Source organism: Anas acuta, chromosome 2 (assembly GCF_963932015.1).
Source record: "Anas acuta chromosome 2, bAnaAcu1.1, whole genome shotgun sequence".
Classification (NCBI taxonomy): Eukaryota; Metazoa; Chordata; class Aves; order Anseriformes; family Anatidae; genus Anas; species Anas acuta.
The window spans coordinates 22,488,818-22,510,709 of NC_088980.1; the positions used below are offsets into that span (position 1 = coordinate 22,488,818).

The following is a 21,892-nucleotide window of genomic DNA, read 5'->3' on the forward strand; positions in this document are numbered from 1 at the left end:
CCTCCCCTCCGCCTCCGCCCCGACCTCGCCGGCCGCCCCGTCCCGTCCCGTCCCACCCCGTCCCGCCCCGCTCCGCCTCCCGGGCCCGCTGGGAAGTGGGGCAAAGGTAAGGCTGCCTGAGCGCTGAGTCGGCGACAGGGACAGCGACAGCGACAGCGACAGGGACAGGGACGTGCGGGGCGAGGTGAGCGCTGCCCGGCCCGGCTGGCAGCCGCGGGGGGGCCGCCGGTGGCAGCGAGCCCGGCCGGGCACGGCCTGGTGTGGGGGGGTTAACCCCAAAATCCTCCTCTCTGTGGTCCTGCTGCCGTGATGCCTCCTTGCGGGAGGGATTCGGGGAGAGGGAGCGGGGTAGGGAAATAAATCCTCTGCCTTCAGCTTCACCGAGAGCCCTGGCGTTGTGCTGCAGGCCTGCGACATGGAGAAGCAAGTGCAGGAGTCGGCCGAGGAGCGGACATTTCAGTACCAGAGCTCGCTGCCCTCGCTGCCGCTGCCTCCGCTGGACGAGTCTTTGAGCAAATACCTCGAGTCAGGTAAGGGCTGGCACTAATTTAACAGCAGCGCTAAATTAGCACAAAAGCTCTTTCTTTCAGTTTCAGAACAGGAAGCTGAGTGCCCAGAGCAAGCTGAGTAAAGCTCGGTGCCTTACACCGCTTGTCTTTTCTGAGCATGAAGGGAAATCAGATATATGGGAAGGGTGATTTCTTAGGTTTGTTTTTCCCCCCGGAGGGCTTTCTTTCTTCTTTTTATTTTATCTTTTTTAGCTGTATCAGTTGACCTAATAAAAGGCATTCCTCCCTCTGCAAGTGTCTTTTGCATAATGACGCCTTTGCTTGTCCATGACTGTGTTTACCCAGGACCTTTGTGAAAAAAAGTGATTTCAAACTTCTTTTATTTTCTTCTTTTCTCGTTAACGTTATTAATTATACAGCAGTAGGAAAAGCCAGAGGTAGGCATTTTTTGGTAGTTTACCTTGGGGAGGTTTCTTCCTTGAAACGTGAGCTGTCTAATGACAATCTTTTAAGGGAAGTTTTGAAAACAAAAGTGCAAATGTGCCTAGCTCTGTGTAGGGCTAGGCTAAAGGACCCTAAGCAGGGCTGTCTGGTGAGCTCTTTGTTTTGATACCAGACTTTGATACATCAGGGAGGACAAAGATACATTACCCAGTATCTTGAGGTTTCTATCCTGTGCTTCTTTAACCCGTTTCAGAGCTCGGAGACATTGAGCTTTTCTCTCGAATGTCTGCTTTGTGTCTTACCGTCCTCCTACCTGTAACACGGGAATGGTAACAGAATAAAACCCGAAGTTCTGTCCTTAGCAGAAATATGTTACTCTGTGATTTCCCATTCCCAAAAGACAAATCCTGAAATTCACCGAGTTCCCTTTTACTCTGTGTGTATTGGAAATGGTCCCATGTCACGTTGCAATAGTGATAGGTTTTCTTTGTTGTTTGTCATGTCATCACTATTTGATGGAGGATGTTGAAATGGTGGTTTTGGAGCAGGGAGGGGAAGGAAGTGTTTTCAGAGGGGTGCACGTGTGTATCAACGAAATTCTTTTGCTTTATTGTAATGCACAGAATCACAGAATATCCCGAGTTGGAAGGGCCCCACGAGGATCATTGAGTCCAACTCTTAGGTCCCCAAAGGGCCCAAGAGGGAAAAATCAGACCATATATCTGAGAGTATTGTCCAAAGGACAGAGGGGCTAAACTTCTTGAAATCCAGCAGGCTTAGTGCCATGACCGCTGCCCTGGGGAGCCTGTCCCAGTACCTGACCACCCTCTCAGTGAAAAACCTTTTCCTAATATCTAGCCTGACCTTCCCCTGTCTTAGCTCCATGCATGTTGCTCCACGCGGATTAACTGAATTTATGCTGTAATAGTAGTGAACATGCAATAACAGAATTGCCCTTCAGAGCTTAGTTTTGTAAGTCCAGCTGGCTCTCTAAGTTAATAAATAACTCTCCTGGAGTGATGATACATGACAGTGAACTCTTGCTTTTCGGCTTCTGATCTGTGTTTTCATAAACAGCATGAAAAAAAAAATCCAGCTGAGGAGAGATGTGATAACCAGAAGTTACTTCCTACTTGCTGTTCCTTGTACATAAGCCATTCCGTAATTTTGGTTGTTGTTGATCTTTAGTCCAGTATTTGCAGAGCCTGCAGTGCACAGTTCTAGGCAGTAGCTGGGATGAATCTCATTGCTTAAACTCTTCATTTGTTGAGACTGTGAAGGTGAGTGAAGGAGGGGAAGTGCTTCTGAAGTAGGATTTGGAACCTCCAAACGACCCATTACAGGTGCTCTGAACCATTCTTTGGAAACTCTTGTCCTCTGTCGCTTGCAGGAGGACCCCAAGTGCTTACCATGAGTCAGGGTGCCTGCTGGTAAGGCACACTTGCCTGTTTAAAGCCAGTCAACTGGAAAAGCTGGACAGTGTAGATCTCAGGTGGCTTATTTAGGGCTTTACACTAGCTGCCTCTGCTTTGGATTCAGAATGACTAAGTTTGTTTTGAAGGTAAGACTTGAGCAGAGAAGTTGGGTAACCACTTTATTTACCCTTTCAGCTCACCCCAAGCTTTGGTTTGACTTGAGAGTATGAAAACCCAAAGGTCTGGCTTTCTGGTGAAGTTCCTTAACTATGCAACTGAAGCTGGCGTTCATGAGATGCTTCTTGCCCACGGACAGAGGTGATCTAGGCAGAAATGAGGACAAGGTGCATGGGTCTTGGGAAAGTGACAAGACAGATATTTCACTGAAGCCTGTTGAAAAAGGAACTGAGGTGTACTTCCTTCTAGTGCTGTTTCTACATCTGATCAAGTTCTTTTTAAATAGGAAGAGGCCATGTAGTCATAGAATCATACAGGTTGGAAGGGTTAACCTAGACCACATCCCTGCTGAGAGGTGGTCCAGTTGCAGCAGGTTGTTATTACAGAATATACCGAGACCTTCCTTATGTATTCTCTTCTTATACTAAAAAAAAAATCAATTTTCAGCCTCTTCTCATCGTCGTGTCCTCCAGCCCCCTAGCTATCTTGGTCACCCCTCAGATAGCACCTGTGCTTTCCGTGTTTATCCAGAGAAATGTGAAAAACACTGGCTTGTATTATAATACTCTTGTGGAGTAGTGCAAGGAGCCCAGGATGTATCTGAAAATGGATCTTAGCTTTTCTCCTTCAGATAGGTAATGCAAAATACTGGAATTTCTTTCGTTATTAGGATAAAAATGAAATTATTTTGAAAAGGAGCGAGGAACACCTAGCCTCGGTGGAAGAGGGTTAGCAGAGGGAACATGTAAAGAAACTGGATGTGAATAACTCCGAGGGACTTGATGAGGTGCCCGTGAGTGTGAGGGAGTTGGCCTTTGTCTCTGAGAGGCCATGTCTGATAATCTTTGAAGGATCTTTGTGACTGGAGGGTGTTCCCAAGGACTGGAAATAAGCAAGCACTACCATTGTCTCTGAGAAGGAGGGTCTGGGGGACTGCAGACCCCCTCACCCTCACCTCAGTCCCTGGGAAGGTGGTGGAGCAAACAGTCCTGGCAACCATTCCCAACCATCCGAAGGACAGGGAGGCGACTGGGAGTAGCCAGCATGGATTTATGAAGGGGAGAAATCAGGCATGGCCAACCTGATACCCTCTTATGATGAGGAGACTTGTGCAATTTGGCACGCTGCTTGTATGTAGGAGTCTTGTACGCAGCTTGCCTAGTACAAGTAGCTACGGTTGCTGAAGCCTAAGGCTGCAGGCTGTTGAACTTCTACCCAGTTTCAGGGAAGGAAGGCCACGGAGCTGGCTCAAACTGCAAGATAAAGACTACACTGACAGCCTCTGCGCCCACTGGCAGCTTCTAGATGCGAAGATGGGAGAAAGCAGCTCACCTAGATGTGACAGAAGGAACCCATCCAAAGCAGACAGACCTCCTGCCCTAATATTACTGTTGGTCCGGGCTGTCAGGTGATGGGTTGGGAATGTGGAGTGTAAGGGAGTAAGTGCCTAGGGGTCCCCTTTGTTCGGGGTCCCTCCTCAGAAGCACCCTGTATAGGTATTGGACTAGATGTTCTCCCAAGGTCCTTTCCAGCTTCAGCTCCACGATTCTGCAGAGAAGAAAAAAGTGGTTGAAGGCAAGCAGTTGTAATTCCAGCAAGATGTAGTCGTGAGGAAGTATGATTTTAATTCCATGAGGGTAGACAAGTATCTGGGGCTGTTGTTTCTCCCCAAAGCTAGATTAGAGATGATACAGATACTTGTTTAATTTTTAGTAATTGTGTATCCTTCCTCATTTCTTAACATTTTTAAGTAGGTCACAGGGTTAGCAGTAGCAAGACAGGCAAGAAAATATCTGACCCTGTCCAGCAACCTCAAATACGAGTTAGACCTCATTGTGTCAGCCTTGAACGAGCAGACCCCCCACCCAGTTCTGTTTGCCAGTGACTTACCAGTCTAAGTGTAAAGATAACAGAAAAATACATTGTACACAGCATTAGTATAAGCAAATAATGAGATATACCTCTATAGAAACCCAAGTCAGCAGTGAATATGGCAGCTAATAACCATAAATGACACGGTGAAAAGGTTTGAAGGAGGCTTTTTGATGAAAATAATGAGTTCTGCAAATGTTTACGGAGAACTTTGGACTGTGTGGTGTGTGATCCGAGAAAAATCCAGAAGTATTTTAAAATATAAAAATTGGACTGTGTTAACTGACATCAGCATCATTCATGTAGGGATAATGTAGGGACAGTTGAGATTTGATGGGTATGGGGCTTATAGGCCATGGATGGGCATGAAAATAACAGCAAGTATCTTAGAGTTGGTGCAGTAAGGTGACAGGCATGTGTGGCTCAGTGTATTAAGTTACAAAGTTCCTATAAACTTAGTTATTCGTTGAGTTCTCTGGCAGCTGATGGAGACGTGGGACTCCATCTTATTTCCAGTTACAGTTTAAAATAGATTGGATTAATTTACCTGTTACATATTTCAGGCTTTCAGCCATTGTTGAAATCTGACATTGTATTTGTTTACAAGTATGTACTTATGTCTTTATTAGAAGACACTGATTTAATTACAGCTTTTAAAAGGTGTTTTTCCCTGAAAATATGTATTTTTTTTTTTTAAATAATAATTTTGGGATACTTTCATCCCCTTGTGGACATTTCTATCTTGGAATAAATCTCAGCGCACAGTTGTCTTTAAAAACATTTCCTTTTTTACAGTGAAGCCATTTCTAAATGAAGAAGAATATCAAAGAACCGAGGATATAGTGAAAAAGTTCGAAAATGGGATTGGCAAAGAGTTGCATCAGAAATTAGTGGAAAGAGCTAAAACAAGAAGGAATTGGGTATGTATTTAGATATGTAAGAAATCATAATTCAACTTATTCCTCTGTTGTGTGTGCATGTTACTGCCACTGCTTTGCTAGGAGAGAAGATATCAGCACCTCTCCAGAGAACGAGTGATAAGCTGGTTGCTCAGCATATGGTTTTGAGAGGCACTTAGCTGTGTTTTTTTTTTGTTTGTTTGTTTTTTCTTCTTAGTGTCTGCCACTTTACCTATGGATATGAGCACACTTGCTTGTATACGTGTGATTTTTTTCACTTGGGCAGCTAAGAGAGTTCCCAAACTAATATACGAAGTTACCAGCTTTTGAATGCTGTCTGTCAGTCTCTTCTTCTGTTACCTGCTTTACCGTGCCATGGAGGGGAGGGAGGTGACTTAGAGTTTGGTCTCTCTCTTTCTTGAAGAGGAAGGGATTCAGTGGGGGCCATTCATGAGAACTTTGTAAGTCTTAACGTGGCACGTGCCAGAGTGGGGATTTTCAGGTGATAGAAAACTGTGTTGTGAACTGTCCATGGCAGATCCTCACTCACACAAATCCTCTTTCCTTCTTCAATGGCTGACACAGCAGCCACAGCTGGCACGTGCAAGAGTTTAAGATGGTGAATATCAGGGAAGAACTTTTCATAGTTCTACGTAATTTTATAGTTTAATAGCCTGAAGTAGTATTGAATATTATTTCCACAGCTTGAAAATAAGAGAAGAGCTAGATGTAGCATTACCCTCAACAATTAGCTTTTGAACCACTCTCCTGCCTTCTATTATATAGGAACTACTATTCAAAATACTGAAAAACAAAACGAACAAAACCCATGCGGATCAAGCAGTGATTGTTAGAGAACTAATGTCAGAAAGTTATTCTGATGCTGAACATTTTTCATTTTCAGCTGGAGGACTGGTGGCTGAATGTGGCTTATCTTGATCTTCGCATAGCAACGCAAATCCATTGCAATATGGCAGGCCCTGCTCCCTTTATTGAACACTTCTGGCCATCCAAAGAAGGCACTCAGATAGAGAGAGCGTGCATCAATATATGGCACACCCTGAAATTCTGGGAGCTGTTACGAGAGTAAGACAATATTTAGAATCAATTATTTCTTCTTACTGATCTATGCATACTTTAGTAGAGAAAATATGTTTATGTTCATTGGCACAAAGTCTGTGCAGTAGAAGATGGGCTTGTCTTACCTTGACTTACTTCCATAATTATCACCTCTCATGCTTAATTTTGGTATATTTGTTTATTGCAGAGAGAAGGTGCCTATAGAGAGATCTAGGGATGATGTTCTGGACATGAACCAATTTCGAATGCTCTTCAACACTTGCAAGGTTCCTGGAATTACCAGAGACTCAGTCTGCAACTATTTTAAGACTGGTAAACAAATACGGATTGTGGGTTAATACAAGCAAATGATTTTGTGTTGGAGGCTAGTGGAGCAGTCATTTTAACCATCAATTACTTGCTTCTTCAAAAACTAAATGAGATACTGGGTGTTGAGTGCTTACATAAAGAAGCAAATAAGAAATCCAATCTACTAATGACTTTTTTGGTACGATGTTTAGTCCTTCCTGAATAAGGTTAAAAGAAGGCTCTGCTACAAATTGTGTGTTACCGGCCTGATGCCTCTAAGAATTTTAGTGCTAGCATTAAGAATTTAAAAAGACAAATTCCATACGTTATAAATGTGGGTGTATTACATGTATTATTTGGACAGAATTGCAGCATTGCTTGTAATTGTGTCTTTTTCTCCTGGATGCTATTCTGGAGTGTGCTCCTGTACATTCTGTTGGGATAATTCTTACATATCTTACGTCACTGCTGCCTCTTGGCTTAGCCAATTACTTTTATTTTCAGTTTTGAAAATACTCTGTAGAGATTCTTGAAGCCATTCTCTTAAGTTCCTAACAGTTTTCTGGAGTGCTTGGTCAAGAGCTGAAGTAAAAGTGTAACATTCTTATATGTCCTCCACTAACGTATATTGTGGTGTTAGCAGCCAGCTAACTGAAAACGTAACACCCCTCTCCCACACACACATTTGGATGCCTCTGGAGGTGTTCAGGAGCATTGCTCTAGTTAATAGTGTGAGATGTGAATTCCTGAAAGACTCAAGAGTTCAAGAGGAAAGATGTATAGCCTTGCCCCACAGAAATTATATAAGGAAATCTCCATGCCACGGAAGGTTAAGAGAAAAGCACAAAGATGAAGGTGCATTTCATGGGGATTGTCTTAGGGTTGCAATTGAAGAATCAATTTAAATACCAAGTCCAAATGGTGGAAATTCAGTTTTATGATCACACTTAATAAACAAAGCTGTGATCTTGTGGATATGCAAGTCATCCACATCCCTTTTTTACCTGAAAATGTTGTAAGATCTTTAAATAATCTTGCTTATGTTATTTTTAATGTCATACACGACATGTGAAATCCATTTCCATGTAGGCTGTCTGTCTCCAGGTGAAACACTTAGTTCAATTAGTTGTCTATGTGATTCATGGAATATGAATACCTCTAGGGAAGGATTTGGATCATCCAGATATGCAGGTATATAAGACAGAAGGAATTGCTATCTGGAGACGGATCTGTTTTTCTCCTTTGGCTACAGAGGGGACTGACATAGTCTAAACACTTGCAGCGAGATTCAGATTGCAGAGTAGGACACCTAAAATTTGACAGGTAATATCAGCTTGGAGTCAAAGACCAGACTAAGATGAAGCCAAAAGACCTTGATCAGTGGAGCCTGGAGAGCTGTTTGGTTCACCCTGTAGCAGACACCTTACTGAGAACAGATGAAGAGCTCACTAGATTTCAGTAAGTATTGAGTAGATCTCCCCCAGCTGCAATCGGAGATCAGACACAGAATTGCAGCTATCTCAACTTCCAAACTTAATTCTGCCTCTTGCTTTAGACAGCTAAGTTTAGGAGAATGCTCCATAAAATGCCCTAATTTGTTGTCATCCCTTCTTATTTTGGTTATGTTAGATCTTAATTTCATAATCTGTGAGAATGTGGTTTGCATGAAATCATAAATTCCACATCCTTTATCAGATATGTATTGAATTGCATTAACTAATTTAGAACGTAGAGCCATAAGGAGAGCTGCATAACAATCTAATTGTTAAGATAAAGGCTGCTGTGGGCTTGTATTGAGTTAAATAGTTGTGGATAAAGAAGCATACATTTCTTTGTCCTTGGGCAGAGTTTTGTACTATGAGAGCTGTAGCACAGTGACTCAGTTTCAGAAAAATGTAGCCATGTTTCCTGGGATTTATCATCTGGTTTTATCACAAACTTTTCCAACTTTTTTTAGTATTAATGCCAGGTAGACGGATAAGATACGACAGTGCTGTGCAAACGTACTTGAGCTAGTGTGGGCCAGTACCACCTGTGTTTCCGTATAGTGTCCAAATTTGTGTGTTGGTGCCATTTTTACAGATTTGCATGTGCTGACCAGGTCTAACTCCCTTCCATGCGCATCTCTGTTCTTGAGATGCGTATCTGAAACTTGTCAAATAAACACCCTGAGAAGTGAGGGACTCAGTTCATTTCCAAATCAAATGGAAAGTGTCTTAGCAACTTGCTTACTGCATTCTGTTTCCTGCCCCTCCTCTTTGCACCCCCCTCCTTTTTTTTAAACAAAACAAATGTCAGTAATTACTCTTGTTTTAACAGAGGGTGTTCCTGCCTACAGGGTACACAAATAAATGACGTTTACTACTAGGTAACAACAGTGACTTGAAGTCATTAATAATGGTGTAGGTATACAAGTTATGTACTTGTACAGATTTTCTCTGAGGCTTTTTAAAACTTCAACACTGCAGTAAGATCATGCAGTTGGTCTCGGAAAATTATTCTTTTTAATGTGTTCCCCTTTTTAACTGGATGAAGTCTGCCTCATTTTGAAGAAAAATGGGTCTGTAGGACTTGCTGAATAGTTTTCCTTTATCTGTCACTGACTTTATCCCTGGTGCTGGATTTTCACATTTTGTGCTTTGCTTTGTTTCAGCGGCTGAAGGTGAATGCCCGTCCCACGTAATGGTCCAGTGTCGAGGCCGAGTGTTTACATTTGATGGCATACATGAAGGAAATATGCTGACTCCTCCAGAGATTTCCAGGTTTTCACGCTACCTTGTTTCAAATGAGCTGCCTTATTTGAGCTGCATACCAAAGACAATTCTTTTTCTGTCCTTCTCACTCCAAAGAACTAGGGGTGAGAGAGACTACAACTTTTCCTGCAGCTGTGAACATTCAGATTCTGGTGATTAGTAGATGGCATCTTCTTACCATGAGTCATAATCTCGTTCTTTTGTAGTACACCCTTCAACATCATGCAAAAGGGCTGAATGAAGGTGTTTCAGTAGGAAACACCATGTATGTGTCATATTTTTTGATGTGGAATTATCAGGACTGTAAGTAACATCATTCCTTTCAGGACCAATTTGCACTGATAATTATCCAAGTGCTACTTCATCATTATCAAAGTTGAAGCACTGCTATCCTTTTGATAACATTTCAAACCTAATCCATCTGTGGTCAATTTTGAAAAGAGCAGAGGGGCTGGAATTCCTGTTGGTGAGTGCAGCAGTCAAAAATCCTGGTATACATTGATTTTCTGCTAGTTACAGTGCAGTGCAGCAGCATTTCATTTACATTTCTTGTCTTTGTGCAAGACCAGGGATAGCTGACCACGTTTGTGGTTCTTTTCGTACTCCTGAACTACTGCAAAGGAACACAGAGAAATAATTTAGTTCTTTAAATAGTAAATTTCATTGTTTCAAGCTTTTCCATGTTGCATCTCCTCTCTCCCAGTAGCATGCAGAAGTGACAGTTTTTCAAACTGGCAGTAGTTCCGTCCACAAGCTTTTCTGCTCTCTTAGCTCTAACGTCACATACAGAGGTAGTTTCAGCATAAGTCCATTCCGATCAATTTTGGATCTTTATGCATCTACTTGCTAGAGAGGGATTGTAGATTTCGTTGAGGTCTTCTCCAACTTAAGTGATTCTATGATCTAGGAAGAATTTCTGGCATTTGTGCACGTGCTGGTTATAGAGCACAGCAGAAGGCTTTTTTTAAAAAACAAACAAACAAACAAACAATTTTTTTGCCAATTAAAATTGGCAAAAGATGGGTGACCCATTTCCTTAGGCAAGGCAAAAAATAGAGAATCTCAAAAATCACTTTTTTTTTAAAAAAAGTTTGTTACGTTAGAATTCAACATCTGTATTTCTGACTTACGTAGTTGTACAAGTTAGATCAAGCAAGCAACAAAGAAGTGAACAACTAGAATAGGGACAAAAACCCTAAAGCTTTTTGTTGGCAAAGTAGCTCTCCGTTAATAGCCCTTCAAAGGGGCAGTGCAAGGAACCAATAGGAAGAAGTATTCTTGTGTAGCTGAGTCTCTCCATTTGGGATGCACTGCAGTTACTGTTCTGTAAATTTCAGTTTTTGTCTTGAGTGGAAGTTTTTCCATTGTGTCTCATTAGCTGCTATAAAAGATGCAGAGCTGCAGTATTGCTGACTTGCTGCTCAGGAAAGTTTGATCTTCCCTGCTGAAGACTTAAATCCAGTTCTAAATTGATTTAAGTGCATGATTAGCACTTTAGGGTCATGATAGTTTATATGTAAGTCTGTACTGTGCTGACAACTGCAATAGGTGTTGTCCATTAGTGACTGAAAACAAAGATTTTCAGCTGCCCTTCACACATATCAGCTCCTTCAGACTCTTCTTAAAACTCATATTAGCTTGTGAATGTGGAACAAAAGTTACACCTTGACAGAAAAAAAAGAGAAGAGAGAGATAAAAAGGATGCTTTTGATACATCTTTGTATGTTCCTTGTTAACTTTAAGTTTTTGAAATCTTCTTATAGGCAACTTACATATATCCAGAAAAGATGCCATAGTGAACCAGCTGGACCAGGAGTGGCAGCCTTGACAAGCAATGAAAGGACAAAATGGGCAGAGGTTGGAATCCTCCGACAGTTTTTTCCTCATAAAAAAAATAAAAATGTGACCACTGGAAATACTTCATTTCACTTAGCTCTGCCATTTCCTGCTTTCTAGATACGTGAATATTTAGTTGGTCTTGATCCAAAGAACCTAGCTCATCTTGAAAAGATTCAGAAAAGTGTGTTCACCATCTGCCTGGATGATTCTAGTCCCCATGCAACTCCTGAGAACTACACTGAGGTAGCTAAAGATTTTTGGTAGTTCTTATCTGCTCTTTGTATTATTTTTTTTTGCATATGTGCGTGTTCTTTCTGTGGTAAAGTAGCACCTTGCTTCTTTATAACTGAGAGGACGAAGCAGATCGATGTGCAGATAATGTTTCTTGTTGATCCACAGGAATAATTAGTTTGAATTGTTAGGACATTGTAAGTGAGAATAGAGGAAATAGACCTTTGTAGTCGTTTTGCTCTCCATGCTTCAGGGTCCTTAGAAATATAGTCATCAACTTGTTACCACTCTTAATTGTTTCATCTTTAGTTTCATGAAAATGGTTTGTTTCGGCTGACAGAGACTGGCAGCGTACTTCGTATTTCTGAAAACCCACAGTGTATAATTTTTGCTTTAGGTTACGAGGCTGGGAATAGTAGGTGATCCAACTGTGCGCTGGGGAGATAAATCCTACAATTGCATTTTCTTTTCCAATGGAACCAGCAGTGCATTCTGTGATGTAAGTTGAAAAAAAAAATCCCCTTATAAACCTTTCAAGTATTCACTTAGTAAGTTTTCCCTTTTGGAATTTTAAATGTTTAGCATGTTCCTTTTTAGTTTAGCATGTTCCTTTTTAGTTTAGCCTGGTTTTCCGGGCAGCTTGTCTGGCAAGTTTCCAAAAGCAGTCTGCTTTTACAGTGTTACGCTGCTTTTACATGTTATACCATACCTGATTTAAGAATATGAGCTCTGAAATCCTAATCTTATTTCTCTCTTTAACACTCCCTCATTAGTTTCAGAAGTAAATTGCAAGAGAAGGCTGAAAATGAATTCTTTATATGGAACAAGTGTGTTCTTAAACTCAGATTGTTTTAATTCTTAAATGACAGTTCTTAAGTGGCCAGAAAGGTCTACAACCTGCCTGCAGTCTGCTTCTCTACAGCTGTGCTATGCTGTGCCTATCTAGATGCAGAGCAATCAAAACAGCAGGTGGACTTACGTTAGTTCTATAAGTATTGCAGAAGAACTAGAAAAACAAGCTAAACCCTCTGTTGTAAAGCTGTTAGTCTGTGGGGAAAGTAAGTGGGGTAGGGGAAAAAAAAACAATTTGATCCTCTTGCAGTCATGCAAGTAATGCAATATCTTGTCCTGTATGATTCCAGCATTCTCCTTTTGATGCCATGGCTTTAATTACCATGTTAGTGTATACCGATCGCAAGATTATTGAGAATGAGGGAAAATGGAAGGTATGTAGACTTTAATCTTTCAAATGTATTAGTTAGTGTCATTTTTTTTTTAAATGTGTAACATTTTCTGTTATCTCTCTCTCTTTTTTCTTTTTTCTTTTTTTTTTTTCTGTTTGCCTTCTCCCAGGGATCAGATAAAGTGAGGGATCTTCCATGGCCAGAGGAACTTGTATTCACAGTGGACCAAAAGGTTATTAATGAAATTGGACGTACTAAAGAAATATATTACGAAAAGGTGAAATTTCTTTCTGCTTCTCCTAATTGTCATTGATTTTTTTACATTGTGTTTGTGTGGTTTTAGCTGTTCTGTGTGCCAGAGAACAGGGGTAAATGTGTAATGAATTAATGAATCAGGGGATTTAAAACCATGGTTAAATTTGTACCACGTTTGTTTTGTGTTGAATATGTTTTATTTGAAGTGAACCAAGCTGTGATATTTGAAATGACTTGACTTTTGTGTTTTTGTTTTTTTTTTATTTGTTTGTTTGTTTTTGTTTTTGTTTTTTTGTTTGTTTGTTTTCCTCCTGTGGATCAACAGGTATCTCAACTGGAGATAGTGAGTTATGCCTTCACATCCTTTGGCAAAGCATTGATTAGGAAGAAGAAACTTCATCCCGATACGTTTGTGCAGCTTGCCCTTCAGCTGGCTTATTACAAATGTCACGGGCGGTAAGAAAAGCTCATTACCCAGATAATGAATGAAAAAACAGAGCATTGAATAGAGGCATGGATCTGGAGGTGTAACGCAGTGGCCTTGCAGTGCCCATGTATAACTTGCTATAGGGATAAAAGAATGAAGAAGCAAGGTTTTGCTTTGTTTTGTTTGCTTTGAAGATCAAATAAGGCCTTGTTTTGCACCACTGAAATTCCAGGGGCTTCTGCTCTTAGCTGTGGAAGAATTGTCTTGTTCCCCCCACAGGGATCATGTGCATACATATTATGGAATGGAGGGCAGACAAAAGTCCATGAAAACATGAGTTTGGACTATACAAAGTAAATAATGTGGCAAATGTGAATGAAACTTGCAGTGGGTCAGGATTCCTTAATGCTAAACAGTTGCTCAGATGGAGAAGAAATCTTTATCTGTAGCAGCTGACAGCCATCAGTAAAATCATTAGCCTTCCAAACCTGTAAAAGGACTCTCAAAGTTCAGTGTCTGTTTCCTTCAGCACTGTTAGATGTGGAAGTTTGGGTGGTAGTAATAGAGACCATCCAGAAGCTTGGCTCAGCAGTTTTGTGCGTGTCATTTTGTTTTGGATTCTTGGTAAAAGACACCATTCTTCCTGGTATTGGTGATCCCAAATTTCTCTTTGCTAGCTAGCCATGATTATGGCTTGGATGAATCATTACTGACCCAGCAAGTATTGCTTGCTTCAGAAAAAAAGAGGGTTTCATCATGCAACTATGATGTTTAATCACTGGAGGTGCTTGTCCTATCAGACAGGCTAGATCTTGGTTTGCTAAACACTGGAATAAATTGTCTGACTAAAATAGCCTGTTGAGTCTGTTTTAAACACACTATTATGTTGCATTTCAACTGTATAAATGGTAGAATATGGTAGAGCTGGGGAAACTCCAGAGAAAAGCTAGATGAGTGTCAGTATGCAAGAGATAAGGATTTGAGCCTTTCCCTTATAAACATTGAGCGTTGGAAAACACTGCGTATGTCAGGTGTGCCTCTAAATTTTTGAGCTTCTGTGTGGTGTTAGATGGTTTCTTTGATGGAAATACATAGTGAAATTGAACATTGCATAAATTCAGCTTAGTTAAACTAGTACAGTACATCTTTAATCAGCAGAAAATAGCCATGACAACCCAGCCTTTCAAGAAGTGATTACAGCATTGGTGCTTTTTCAGTCATCTGTCTCGTAACAGCTTGCAGAGCTCCTTTGTGGCTCCTTCTCAGATACACATGCACACACACGCAAATTAGGGGCTTGCTGATGGCTGTAACTGGGCTGGATGTGTAGGATACTTTGCAGAATGTTTTTTTTTTTTTTTTTTTTTGGAGAGAGCACAGTTTCGTTAAGCTGATGAGATATTCTTCCCTCATTTCTCTTCTCAGCCCGGGCTGCTGTTATGAGACTGCAATGACCAGGCGCTTCTATCACGGCCGCACAGAGACCGTGAGACCATGCACTGTGGAAGCAGTGGAGTGGTGCAAATCCATGCTGGATCCTTCTGCCAGTGTAAATACAGAAATCCTACTTTTAATCATAATGCATTTAGAAGGCGTGTCATTTGAACTACTTAAAATTCACTTTCCTACTGTCTCATTAATGGGAGTTGGCTTGTTTCCAGTAAGACAAATTGCAAGTGTTGGGTTTCTTGAGGTCTCACTGCAGTTGCTGTGACTGAGGTGAGCCGTCATGCGTGGGTTTGGTTTGATTTTTTTTTTCTGTTTTTTTTTTTTTTTTCTATTTACACTTGGTTTTCAAGTCTGTCTTGAGTTACATTCACACTGATTTTCATGCCTCAGAAAGTAACTGGCTCAGAACCGATGTGTTCTGCCATGGAGTGGTTCTGTTGTTTTAATTTTAAAGTGAAAGAGGGAAATGTTAATCTAATCATTGAGTCCAAGAGTGAGGTTGAAATCTGCTTGTGTCCTAGTGGCAACAGGGATGTATTCCAGAGTTTGCCTCTGAATAGCTCAGCCAGTGACCTTTCCTTTTCCCAGCAACTGCCCTGTAGTGCATGGCTGGCGAGGGATTTCATGCCTTTCTTGCCAAGTGAAAGCTGTACAAAAGCTCCTTCTGTTGTCTTCACTGCACATTGCTCAGCCTGAGAAATGAAGGAAGGAGAAGATTTGGAACACAGGGCTACACATCTCTAAGGAAGTTCAGAGGTTATATATTGTTAATGGCTCTGAGAAACACACAGGAGTATAGCTGCCAGGAAGTATGTGTGATGGATGATTAGTCCTGGAGAGTGGATTTTCCTGGTCTTCACTGTCTTCTTGTGGCATATGTCGCAGCTTTAAAACTTAGCTTTTGTGCTGTTATTTACATCTGCTTTCCTATTGCAAGTATGGGCTCCTGTTACTTCCCTGCTATTCAGTTAGCTTCTAACCAATAATCAGGCGTTTATGGATAATACCCAGAGAGGTTTGTTACTTCCAGCACTAACAGTAGCCTTCTCTTTCTTTTTGTCATCATCTCCAAATGTCTTCCCAGTGCTATTTTTTTATGATAATCTATTAGGGGGCTTTAACAGCATTTAACCTGCTCAATGGCATTGAAATAAACATGCTTAGAAGGCTACTCTTAAGGTACTTGAAAATACCTGAAGTTAGGCACTTTGGAAGAAAATCCATTTGTGTTATATTTTCTTCTTCCCCTTGTGAGCTTAGCAGCTTGGGTTTTATCCAAATAGAGTGGCTACTGGCAGTGGGTCACATTCCGTGCTGCAGCCTCTCACGTACTGAGTAGAAAGATAGAAGGTGCTCCTTGAGTAGTTAAAGAGCTAGCAGGACCTAAGTACAAGCCAGGATGTGTGTGTTTTAATTAAAGAGGCAAGATGCATTTTTTTTTCTGCTTCACAGTTTTTTTTCTTTTTTTCTTTTTTCTTGTCTTGGAAAATGATGCTCATATAAATGCAGCCAGACCTGCTAAAAGCTCGTTGGCTTTCTAAGTAAGTGGTAGAAGATTTTTGGTTTTGATTGCTCTAGTTGACAGTGGCTACTTTGCATTCTTTCAGCTTGTTTGGAAAAGAGCATGAGGCTTAGCATGTTAGTCAGTGCAAAAGTGACCTGGATAACAGAACACAGATACAGGGAACAAATGAGCAAGTTCTCATGAAAAAGGAATTTGGATTTGGGAGAAAGAGTTTGAGAAGTTTAATTATATGGGTGAGTCACAAGGTTCTAATGTACTGTTCAATTCCTACATTTTCTTCTATCTAAAATTGCTAGAAGTTGTGAAAGGGAAAAACTTGCTGATCAGTGCTTTGTAATGTGTTACTTGTGTGTGTTGTTTTTTTAACCTGTTTCCCCTTACTTTAAACAGAGTTACGAACGCCTACAGCTGATGCATGCAGCATTTGCAAAGCACAATAAGCTGAGGAAAGAATGTGAGAATGGAAGAGGTACTCTTGGATCCAAAGTTATTTCTTTCCTTGTAGGTGGAAAGGGAACATTTCTGTATGCTAATGTATCTTCTGTCTTCTTGTTCTCAATAAAACTCCCCCTCATCATTTTATATGTAAGTAATTTTGGGAAGAGGAACTAAAACCAACTCCTTGTACCCTTCCTTGCACCCTAAAGACTTGTCCACTTTAAATGTTAATTAATTTTTTCTGCCAGTGGGCCAATTTCAGTGTATCGAACTCTTCTTCCTTGCTGAAATAGAAGTTTTCTTGGGTTTTGTTTTCTGCAGGGTACGTGCTGGGTTTGTATTACTTAGCTTATTTGCATTTGGGTTCAGTGTTGCAAGCTGGAGGTGTTGAAGGCCTCTTCCCAAATATCATTACCAAAATATACACAAACATTACCAAATATTTGGGAAGTGGTTTTGTGTGCCACAGTTTGAATTTTTTATTTTTATTTTTTGCTAGACTGTGTCATTTTTTGTCCCTTGGCTGCTATTTGAGCTTCAGCTATCCAGAAAAGGAAAAGCAGGAAATGCTGCTGTTAATGATGCAGTTTGTGCATTTCTTTGACAGGATTTGACCGTCATCTCCTGGGTCTCCTGCTCATAGCCCAGGAGCAAGGGCTCCCAGTGCCAGAGCTTTATGTGGATCCTGCCTTCAAAGCCAGGTAACCAGGGGCTTGTCCTGGGGGGAAGTGGTAACAAAGTCCATTGGGAACTGAAGACTGAGTTTGTTACATTGACCTCAGGCCTGATGATTTTCTCATCTCTAGGACAAAATAACTTTTTTTTTTTTTTGTAAAATTGCCTTTGAAATTAACTTTAAAAATGCTGTTTTTGTTTTGTGGTGTTTTACAGTGGAGGAGGTGGGAATTTCATTCTTTCAACTAGCCTGACTGGCTACACCAGATTCAGTGGATGTGCACTCCCTATGGTAGACCATGGCTATGGCTTTTTCTATTCAATCCGAGATGACCGGTGAGGATGTCATTTCAATCTGGGCCTTCATTCTTTCTCTGTATCACAAAAGGAAAGATAGCTAACAACTGGAGGAAGGGAAGGAAGGAGAAGAGGAAACATGGTTGAACATGTCAGAAAAGGTTGAAGTGAGGTAGAGAAGAATAGAGGCATTAACGTTCTGGGAAAGCATGTGTGGGAGGAAGGACAGATGGTGGAGGTGACATGAGCACTGAGGTGCTGACACTGAGCAGAAAGGAAAGAGTTGGGAAGGTGAAAGGGGGAACAATAGAAGTTAAACTTTAAAATAAGATTTAAAATAAGCTTTCTCCTTAGAGATCATTAAACATAACACATGCAAAGGTGTTTTTAAAAAGTAGTTATTGACTGACAGACCAGATGGAGCAGAGGTGAACACACCGTCCATCATTTTTTGACAGTGATGCACACACCTCTTGATTCAACAGAGAAGAAGCTAAAGTATTTGGCTTCACTTCTCATAAAATGGTAGAATTTGGAAAGATCTAGCTTCGGCTTCTTAGTCTTAAGGACAAAAATTACCGCTTGTTTACCAAATCAAGTAAATTACTTTGATTATAGTGTGCTGAGATAACCTGTTATTTTGTGATTCAGGTGTAGTTTGATGACTAGTTTCTAATGCTAAATAAAGACTTCACTGTAGATTGGATTCAGTTTGAGAATACAAAACAATTACTTTCTCCTGTAGCTCTGTTAACATAAATAGATAAAGATTAGTTAAATAGACAAAAAGTACTTTACGATTCACAGAAGCTAGTTTATTCCTTCTCTGCATTTTCAAATGTAGGCAGAAAAGTTATGTCAGAGTGTATGCAGAAATGGGTATTTAAATAAGAATACCTAGTTTTCAAGATCTGTAAACATTGTCACTTTTACTGAAGGCTGTGGGGGTTTGGATCCTTAAATCTTCTGTGTGTTGAGATGGTTTGTTTCTTTGCTAATTTTTGCTTCAGAACTTGTTGATTATTTGATTTTTGAGGCCAATTCACTTATTTTAGACCATGATAATTAAGAGTGATAACTTCATTGTTTTCTATATTACCAGGATTGTCGTTAACTGTTCTTCCTGGAAATCATGCCCAGAGACCAATGCAGAAGTGCTGTGCAGAACTGTATTCCAGTGTTTTCAGGACATACTGCAGTTAACAATCACAACTCAGTTATAAGGTTGATAATGATATGAAAGAGCCTGTACAAGCTGGCGGGTTATATGCAGAGCTTGTAAATGAAACACTACTCAAGAGAACTGTTGTATTCAAGCTAAGACTTGTAATGATCTGTGTGAAATCTACCTGTGTTCATGGGATATACTGTGGTACCAGTGCCCATTTAAAAGTAATGTAGCCATTTGCAACAGCAATGCAAGTAGTAGTACTTGATCCGTGTCAAACTATGCAATATTAAAATATGCCTCAACAATGCAAACATACTTGGGAGACATGGTGTTGGAAATGGAGAATTTATGGGAGATTTGTATTTATGATCTTAGTAGTAACACATAGAATACTTTGTAGTCTAATGATACTGTTTATGCCAGTGGAGCACTTACCTGTGTACTTCAGAGTAACCATGCTCTCCTCTTAGGTGACTGTGCTGCCTATTCATAGTGGTTTATGAAATAGAAGGGCTGCCTCCATCAGGCTGTGCTGTTTTGTAAGGTATCTTTCACTTTTACTACCTGGATTAGATCAAATAAAGGTTGTATTCATGTACGGGGATGTTCACGCTGCATTTATAATATAAGAGCACTGCAATCTGAAGTATTTTGAAAAAGCCTTCAATAATAAATAAAGTAGTATATTAATTCCAAATTCCTAAGAGTTTACATCTTCTAGTGAGCTGTGAATTTCTCTGCTGCTTTATACTAGTAATACCCAGTAACAGTAAGCACTGAATGCAGTTTGATGAGACTCTCAGGATTTTAAGACTTTCGATTCCTGTCTTTGAGCAGCTTTGTATTTTCCTCTCTTTAAATAAAATTCTTCCAAAAATCTTTTTCTTTAAATTGATTTATTTTTAAGTTGATACTTGATCAGTGTTAACTTTGTGAAGAAGATGATCTTTGGGGAACAGATGCTGAACGTGAAATTGAGGTTCTAAAGTACCTGCTGTTTGCTCTCTTCTCCAGTTTTTGGAGTTTTGGGAGAGATCAAGAATAAGTTGTTTTATTGCAACAGCTAACCCTCAGCTAACACTGAAACAGTCCCCTTGCCCTCCAGGAGCTCTGTAGCATAATTTTTTTCCACAGTAGCAAGAACAGTCTCCATTTTTATTTGTTTTTGTAAGGAGTAAAGCATCTTTGATTTGAAGGTTGCCCTACTAAATTTATGCTCTGTGCTTTAGTCCCATGTGGTCCCTGAAGTGTTAAGCACTTGTTTGTTTTTTTTTCTTTCAAGTATGTGTTAATTTGGGAAAACATATCAATGGGGAAGGAGCACAGTGGAGTAGGGACTCTGAGTTCAGCTCAAGCTGGTTAAGCTGTGCAGTCTTGCTGTCATTGACCAGGCACTGTTCAAAGCAGGAACCTGCAGAAAGTGCCTGCACCCGTTACTGCACTGGTGAGCTGGGAACAGGAGCCAAGTTCCAGCACTGATGGGTCAGAGTCAGCTGCCAGTCCCGACAGGCTTCCTTTTTCCACTGCTGTGGTTTGCATGTGCGTTTGTTCAGAAACAATCATACCTGGTACAGCACTTTGGGACACATCTCTGTTAAGGAATACATTGCTACCTTAGGCCTGTGAGTGCCAACGTGGTTTTTGCATGATGAAGAGCTATTCTTTTTAGTCTTCTTTTCTGAAAAGTTTTTGGTTACCTGTTGTCATATATCTCACTGCCATAGTTGTCACTTGCTTGAGGTTTAGAAAGAATACAACGTTAGAACACGTAGTTGCAATGACCCTGTAAAGACAGCACCTGAAATCTGAACAGAATCATTTTCTCATCCCTTTTTCACTAGCACATATTTAAAAGCCTCCTGCCAGTGGGCCAGACACTGTGCTTTTCCCTCCCCACAAAAACAATGCCCAGTTCAGTGCCCCTGCCCTGAAACCTGAAGGGTTTGGCCTCTCCTCACAGGTAACTAGTGACAGGACTAGAGGGAATGGCTTCAAGTTGTGCCAGGGGAGGTTCAGGTGGGAAATGAGGAGACATTTCTGCTCAGAAAGAGCAGTCAGGCACTGGGACGGGTTGCCCAGGGAGGTGGTGGTCCCTGGGGTCATTCAAGGAGAGGTTGGATGTGGTGCTTGGGGACATGGTTTAGTGGGTGATAGCAGTGGTAGGGGATGGTTGGGCTAGATGATCAAGGTGGTCTTTTCCAACCTTAATGATTCTGTGATTCTAGGTCAGCAGACTGATTTCTATGATTCTATGAAACCCTCTCCCTGCTTTTGTACACACTTCCATTCACTGCGTGCCCCCCAGCTTTGCACAGAGCTGGGTGCTGCAGTGGTGCTCCTCTCTGTGCCCTGAGACAGAATCTGCACCCTGAGGCCTTTGCTGTGCAGTTTGGGAAGGCAGTCGGGCTTTTTCGTAATGGCCACATAGTTTTAAATTTGAGTAGCTATAAATTTTTGTGCTGGTGGCAGAACATTCAAAGAGCATTGGGTTCTTAAATAACAGAGGTACATTTGTTTTAATAGCTGTGGGATTTAAGGAAGCTATTTACAGAATTTTACCAAAACCAGAAGTACTGAAGTACCCGTAAAAGGCTCAAAGTATTGAACCAGCCGTACAGCTGCACTCAGCACGAGCTGCTGCCCTTTATCACACAACACATGGCCTACTTTGAATGTTGACCAGAGAATAGTAGATGCCTTTTTCAGCCAGGAGCTGCTGATGAGTCCCTTGCTCTACGACCTTGCCGTTCTGGATCACGGCAATCTTGTCAGCATTCTGGATGGTGGACAGGCGGTGAGCTATCACGATACAGGTGCGACCTTCCCTGGCTTTATCCAGTGCTTCCTGGACAATCTGCACAATGAACAAGCAAATGCAAGACAGTACACTGAAGGCTGGGACAACTTCTGAGCTTCCAAATTTGAAATTACCCTGCAGTGAAAAGCTTACACCTGATGACTGTT

At 41.0% G+C, this 21,892-nt stretch overlaps 2 protein-coding genes across 4 annotated transcripts in view; one reads left to right on the top strand and one right to left on the bottom strand.

Annotated features, from left to right (window-relative positions):
* Nucleotides 1–33: 33 nt before the first annotated feature.
* On the top strand, nt 34–19,807 carry CROT (carnitine O-octanoyltransferase). Of its 3 annotated transcripts, none has more exons than XM_068673864.1 (17): nt 34–106; nt 407–530; nt 5,213–5,337; nt 6,221–6,402; nt 6,584–6,708; nt 9,338–9,446; nt 11,201–11,294; nt 11,394–11,519; nt 11,905–12,006; nt 12,650–12,733; nt 12,861–12,968; nt 13,272–13,402; nt 14,799–14,922; nt 16,738–16,816; nt 17,393–17,486; nt 17,677–17,796; nt 18,860–19,807. In XM_068673864.1, the coding sequence occupies exons 2-17, from the start codon at nt 416–418 to the stop codon at nt 18,978–18,980; spliced, it is 1,839 nt and encodes a 612-aa protein (XP_068529965.1). In that variant the 5' UTR covers nt 34–106; nt 407–415; the 3' UTR covers nt 18,981–19,807. The 3 variants fall into 3 exon arrangements, with proteins under 3 accessions (XP_068529965.1, XP_068529963.1, XP_068529964.1); XM_068673862.1 differs by having other exon boundaries at nt 38–184; XM_068673863.1 differs by having other exon boundaries at nt 57–184; nt 376–530.
* Nucleotides 19,808–21,316: 1,509 nt separating this feature from the next.
* LOC137852280 (ATP-dependent translocase ABCB1-like) overlaps nt 21,317–21,892 on the bottom strand; it is a 42,971-nt gene continuing 42,395 nt past the window's right edge. Inside the window, exon 28 of the mRNA XM_068673861.1 lies at nt 21,317–21,782. Within this exon, the coding sequence (XP_068529962.1) occupies nt 21,576–21,782 (207 nt within the window). The 3' untranslated portion in view covers nt 21,317–21,575. The remainder of the gene's footprint in view (nt 21,783–21,892) is intronic.

Bases quoted from the DNA above. Each gene is read 5' to 3' on its own strand.
- CROT (XM_068673864.1), top strand. From the start codon at position 416: ATGGAGAAGCAAGTGCAGGAGTCGGCCGAGGAGCGGACATTTCAGTAC. The intron at 531-5,212 runs GTAAGGGCTGGC...CCTTTTTTACAG, and splicing joins GAGCAAATACCTCGAGTCAG to TGAAGCCATTTCTAAATGAA. The intron at 9,447-11,200 runs GTTTTCACGCTA...ATCTTCTTATAG, and splicing joins ACTCCTCCAGAGATTTCCAG to GCAACTTACATATATCCAGA.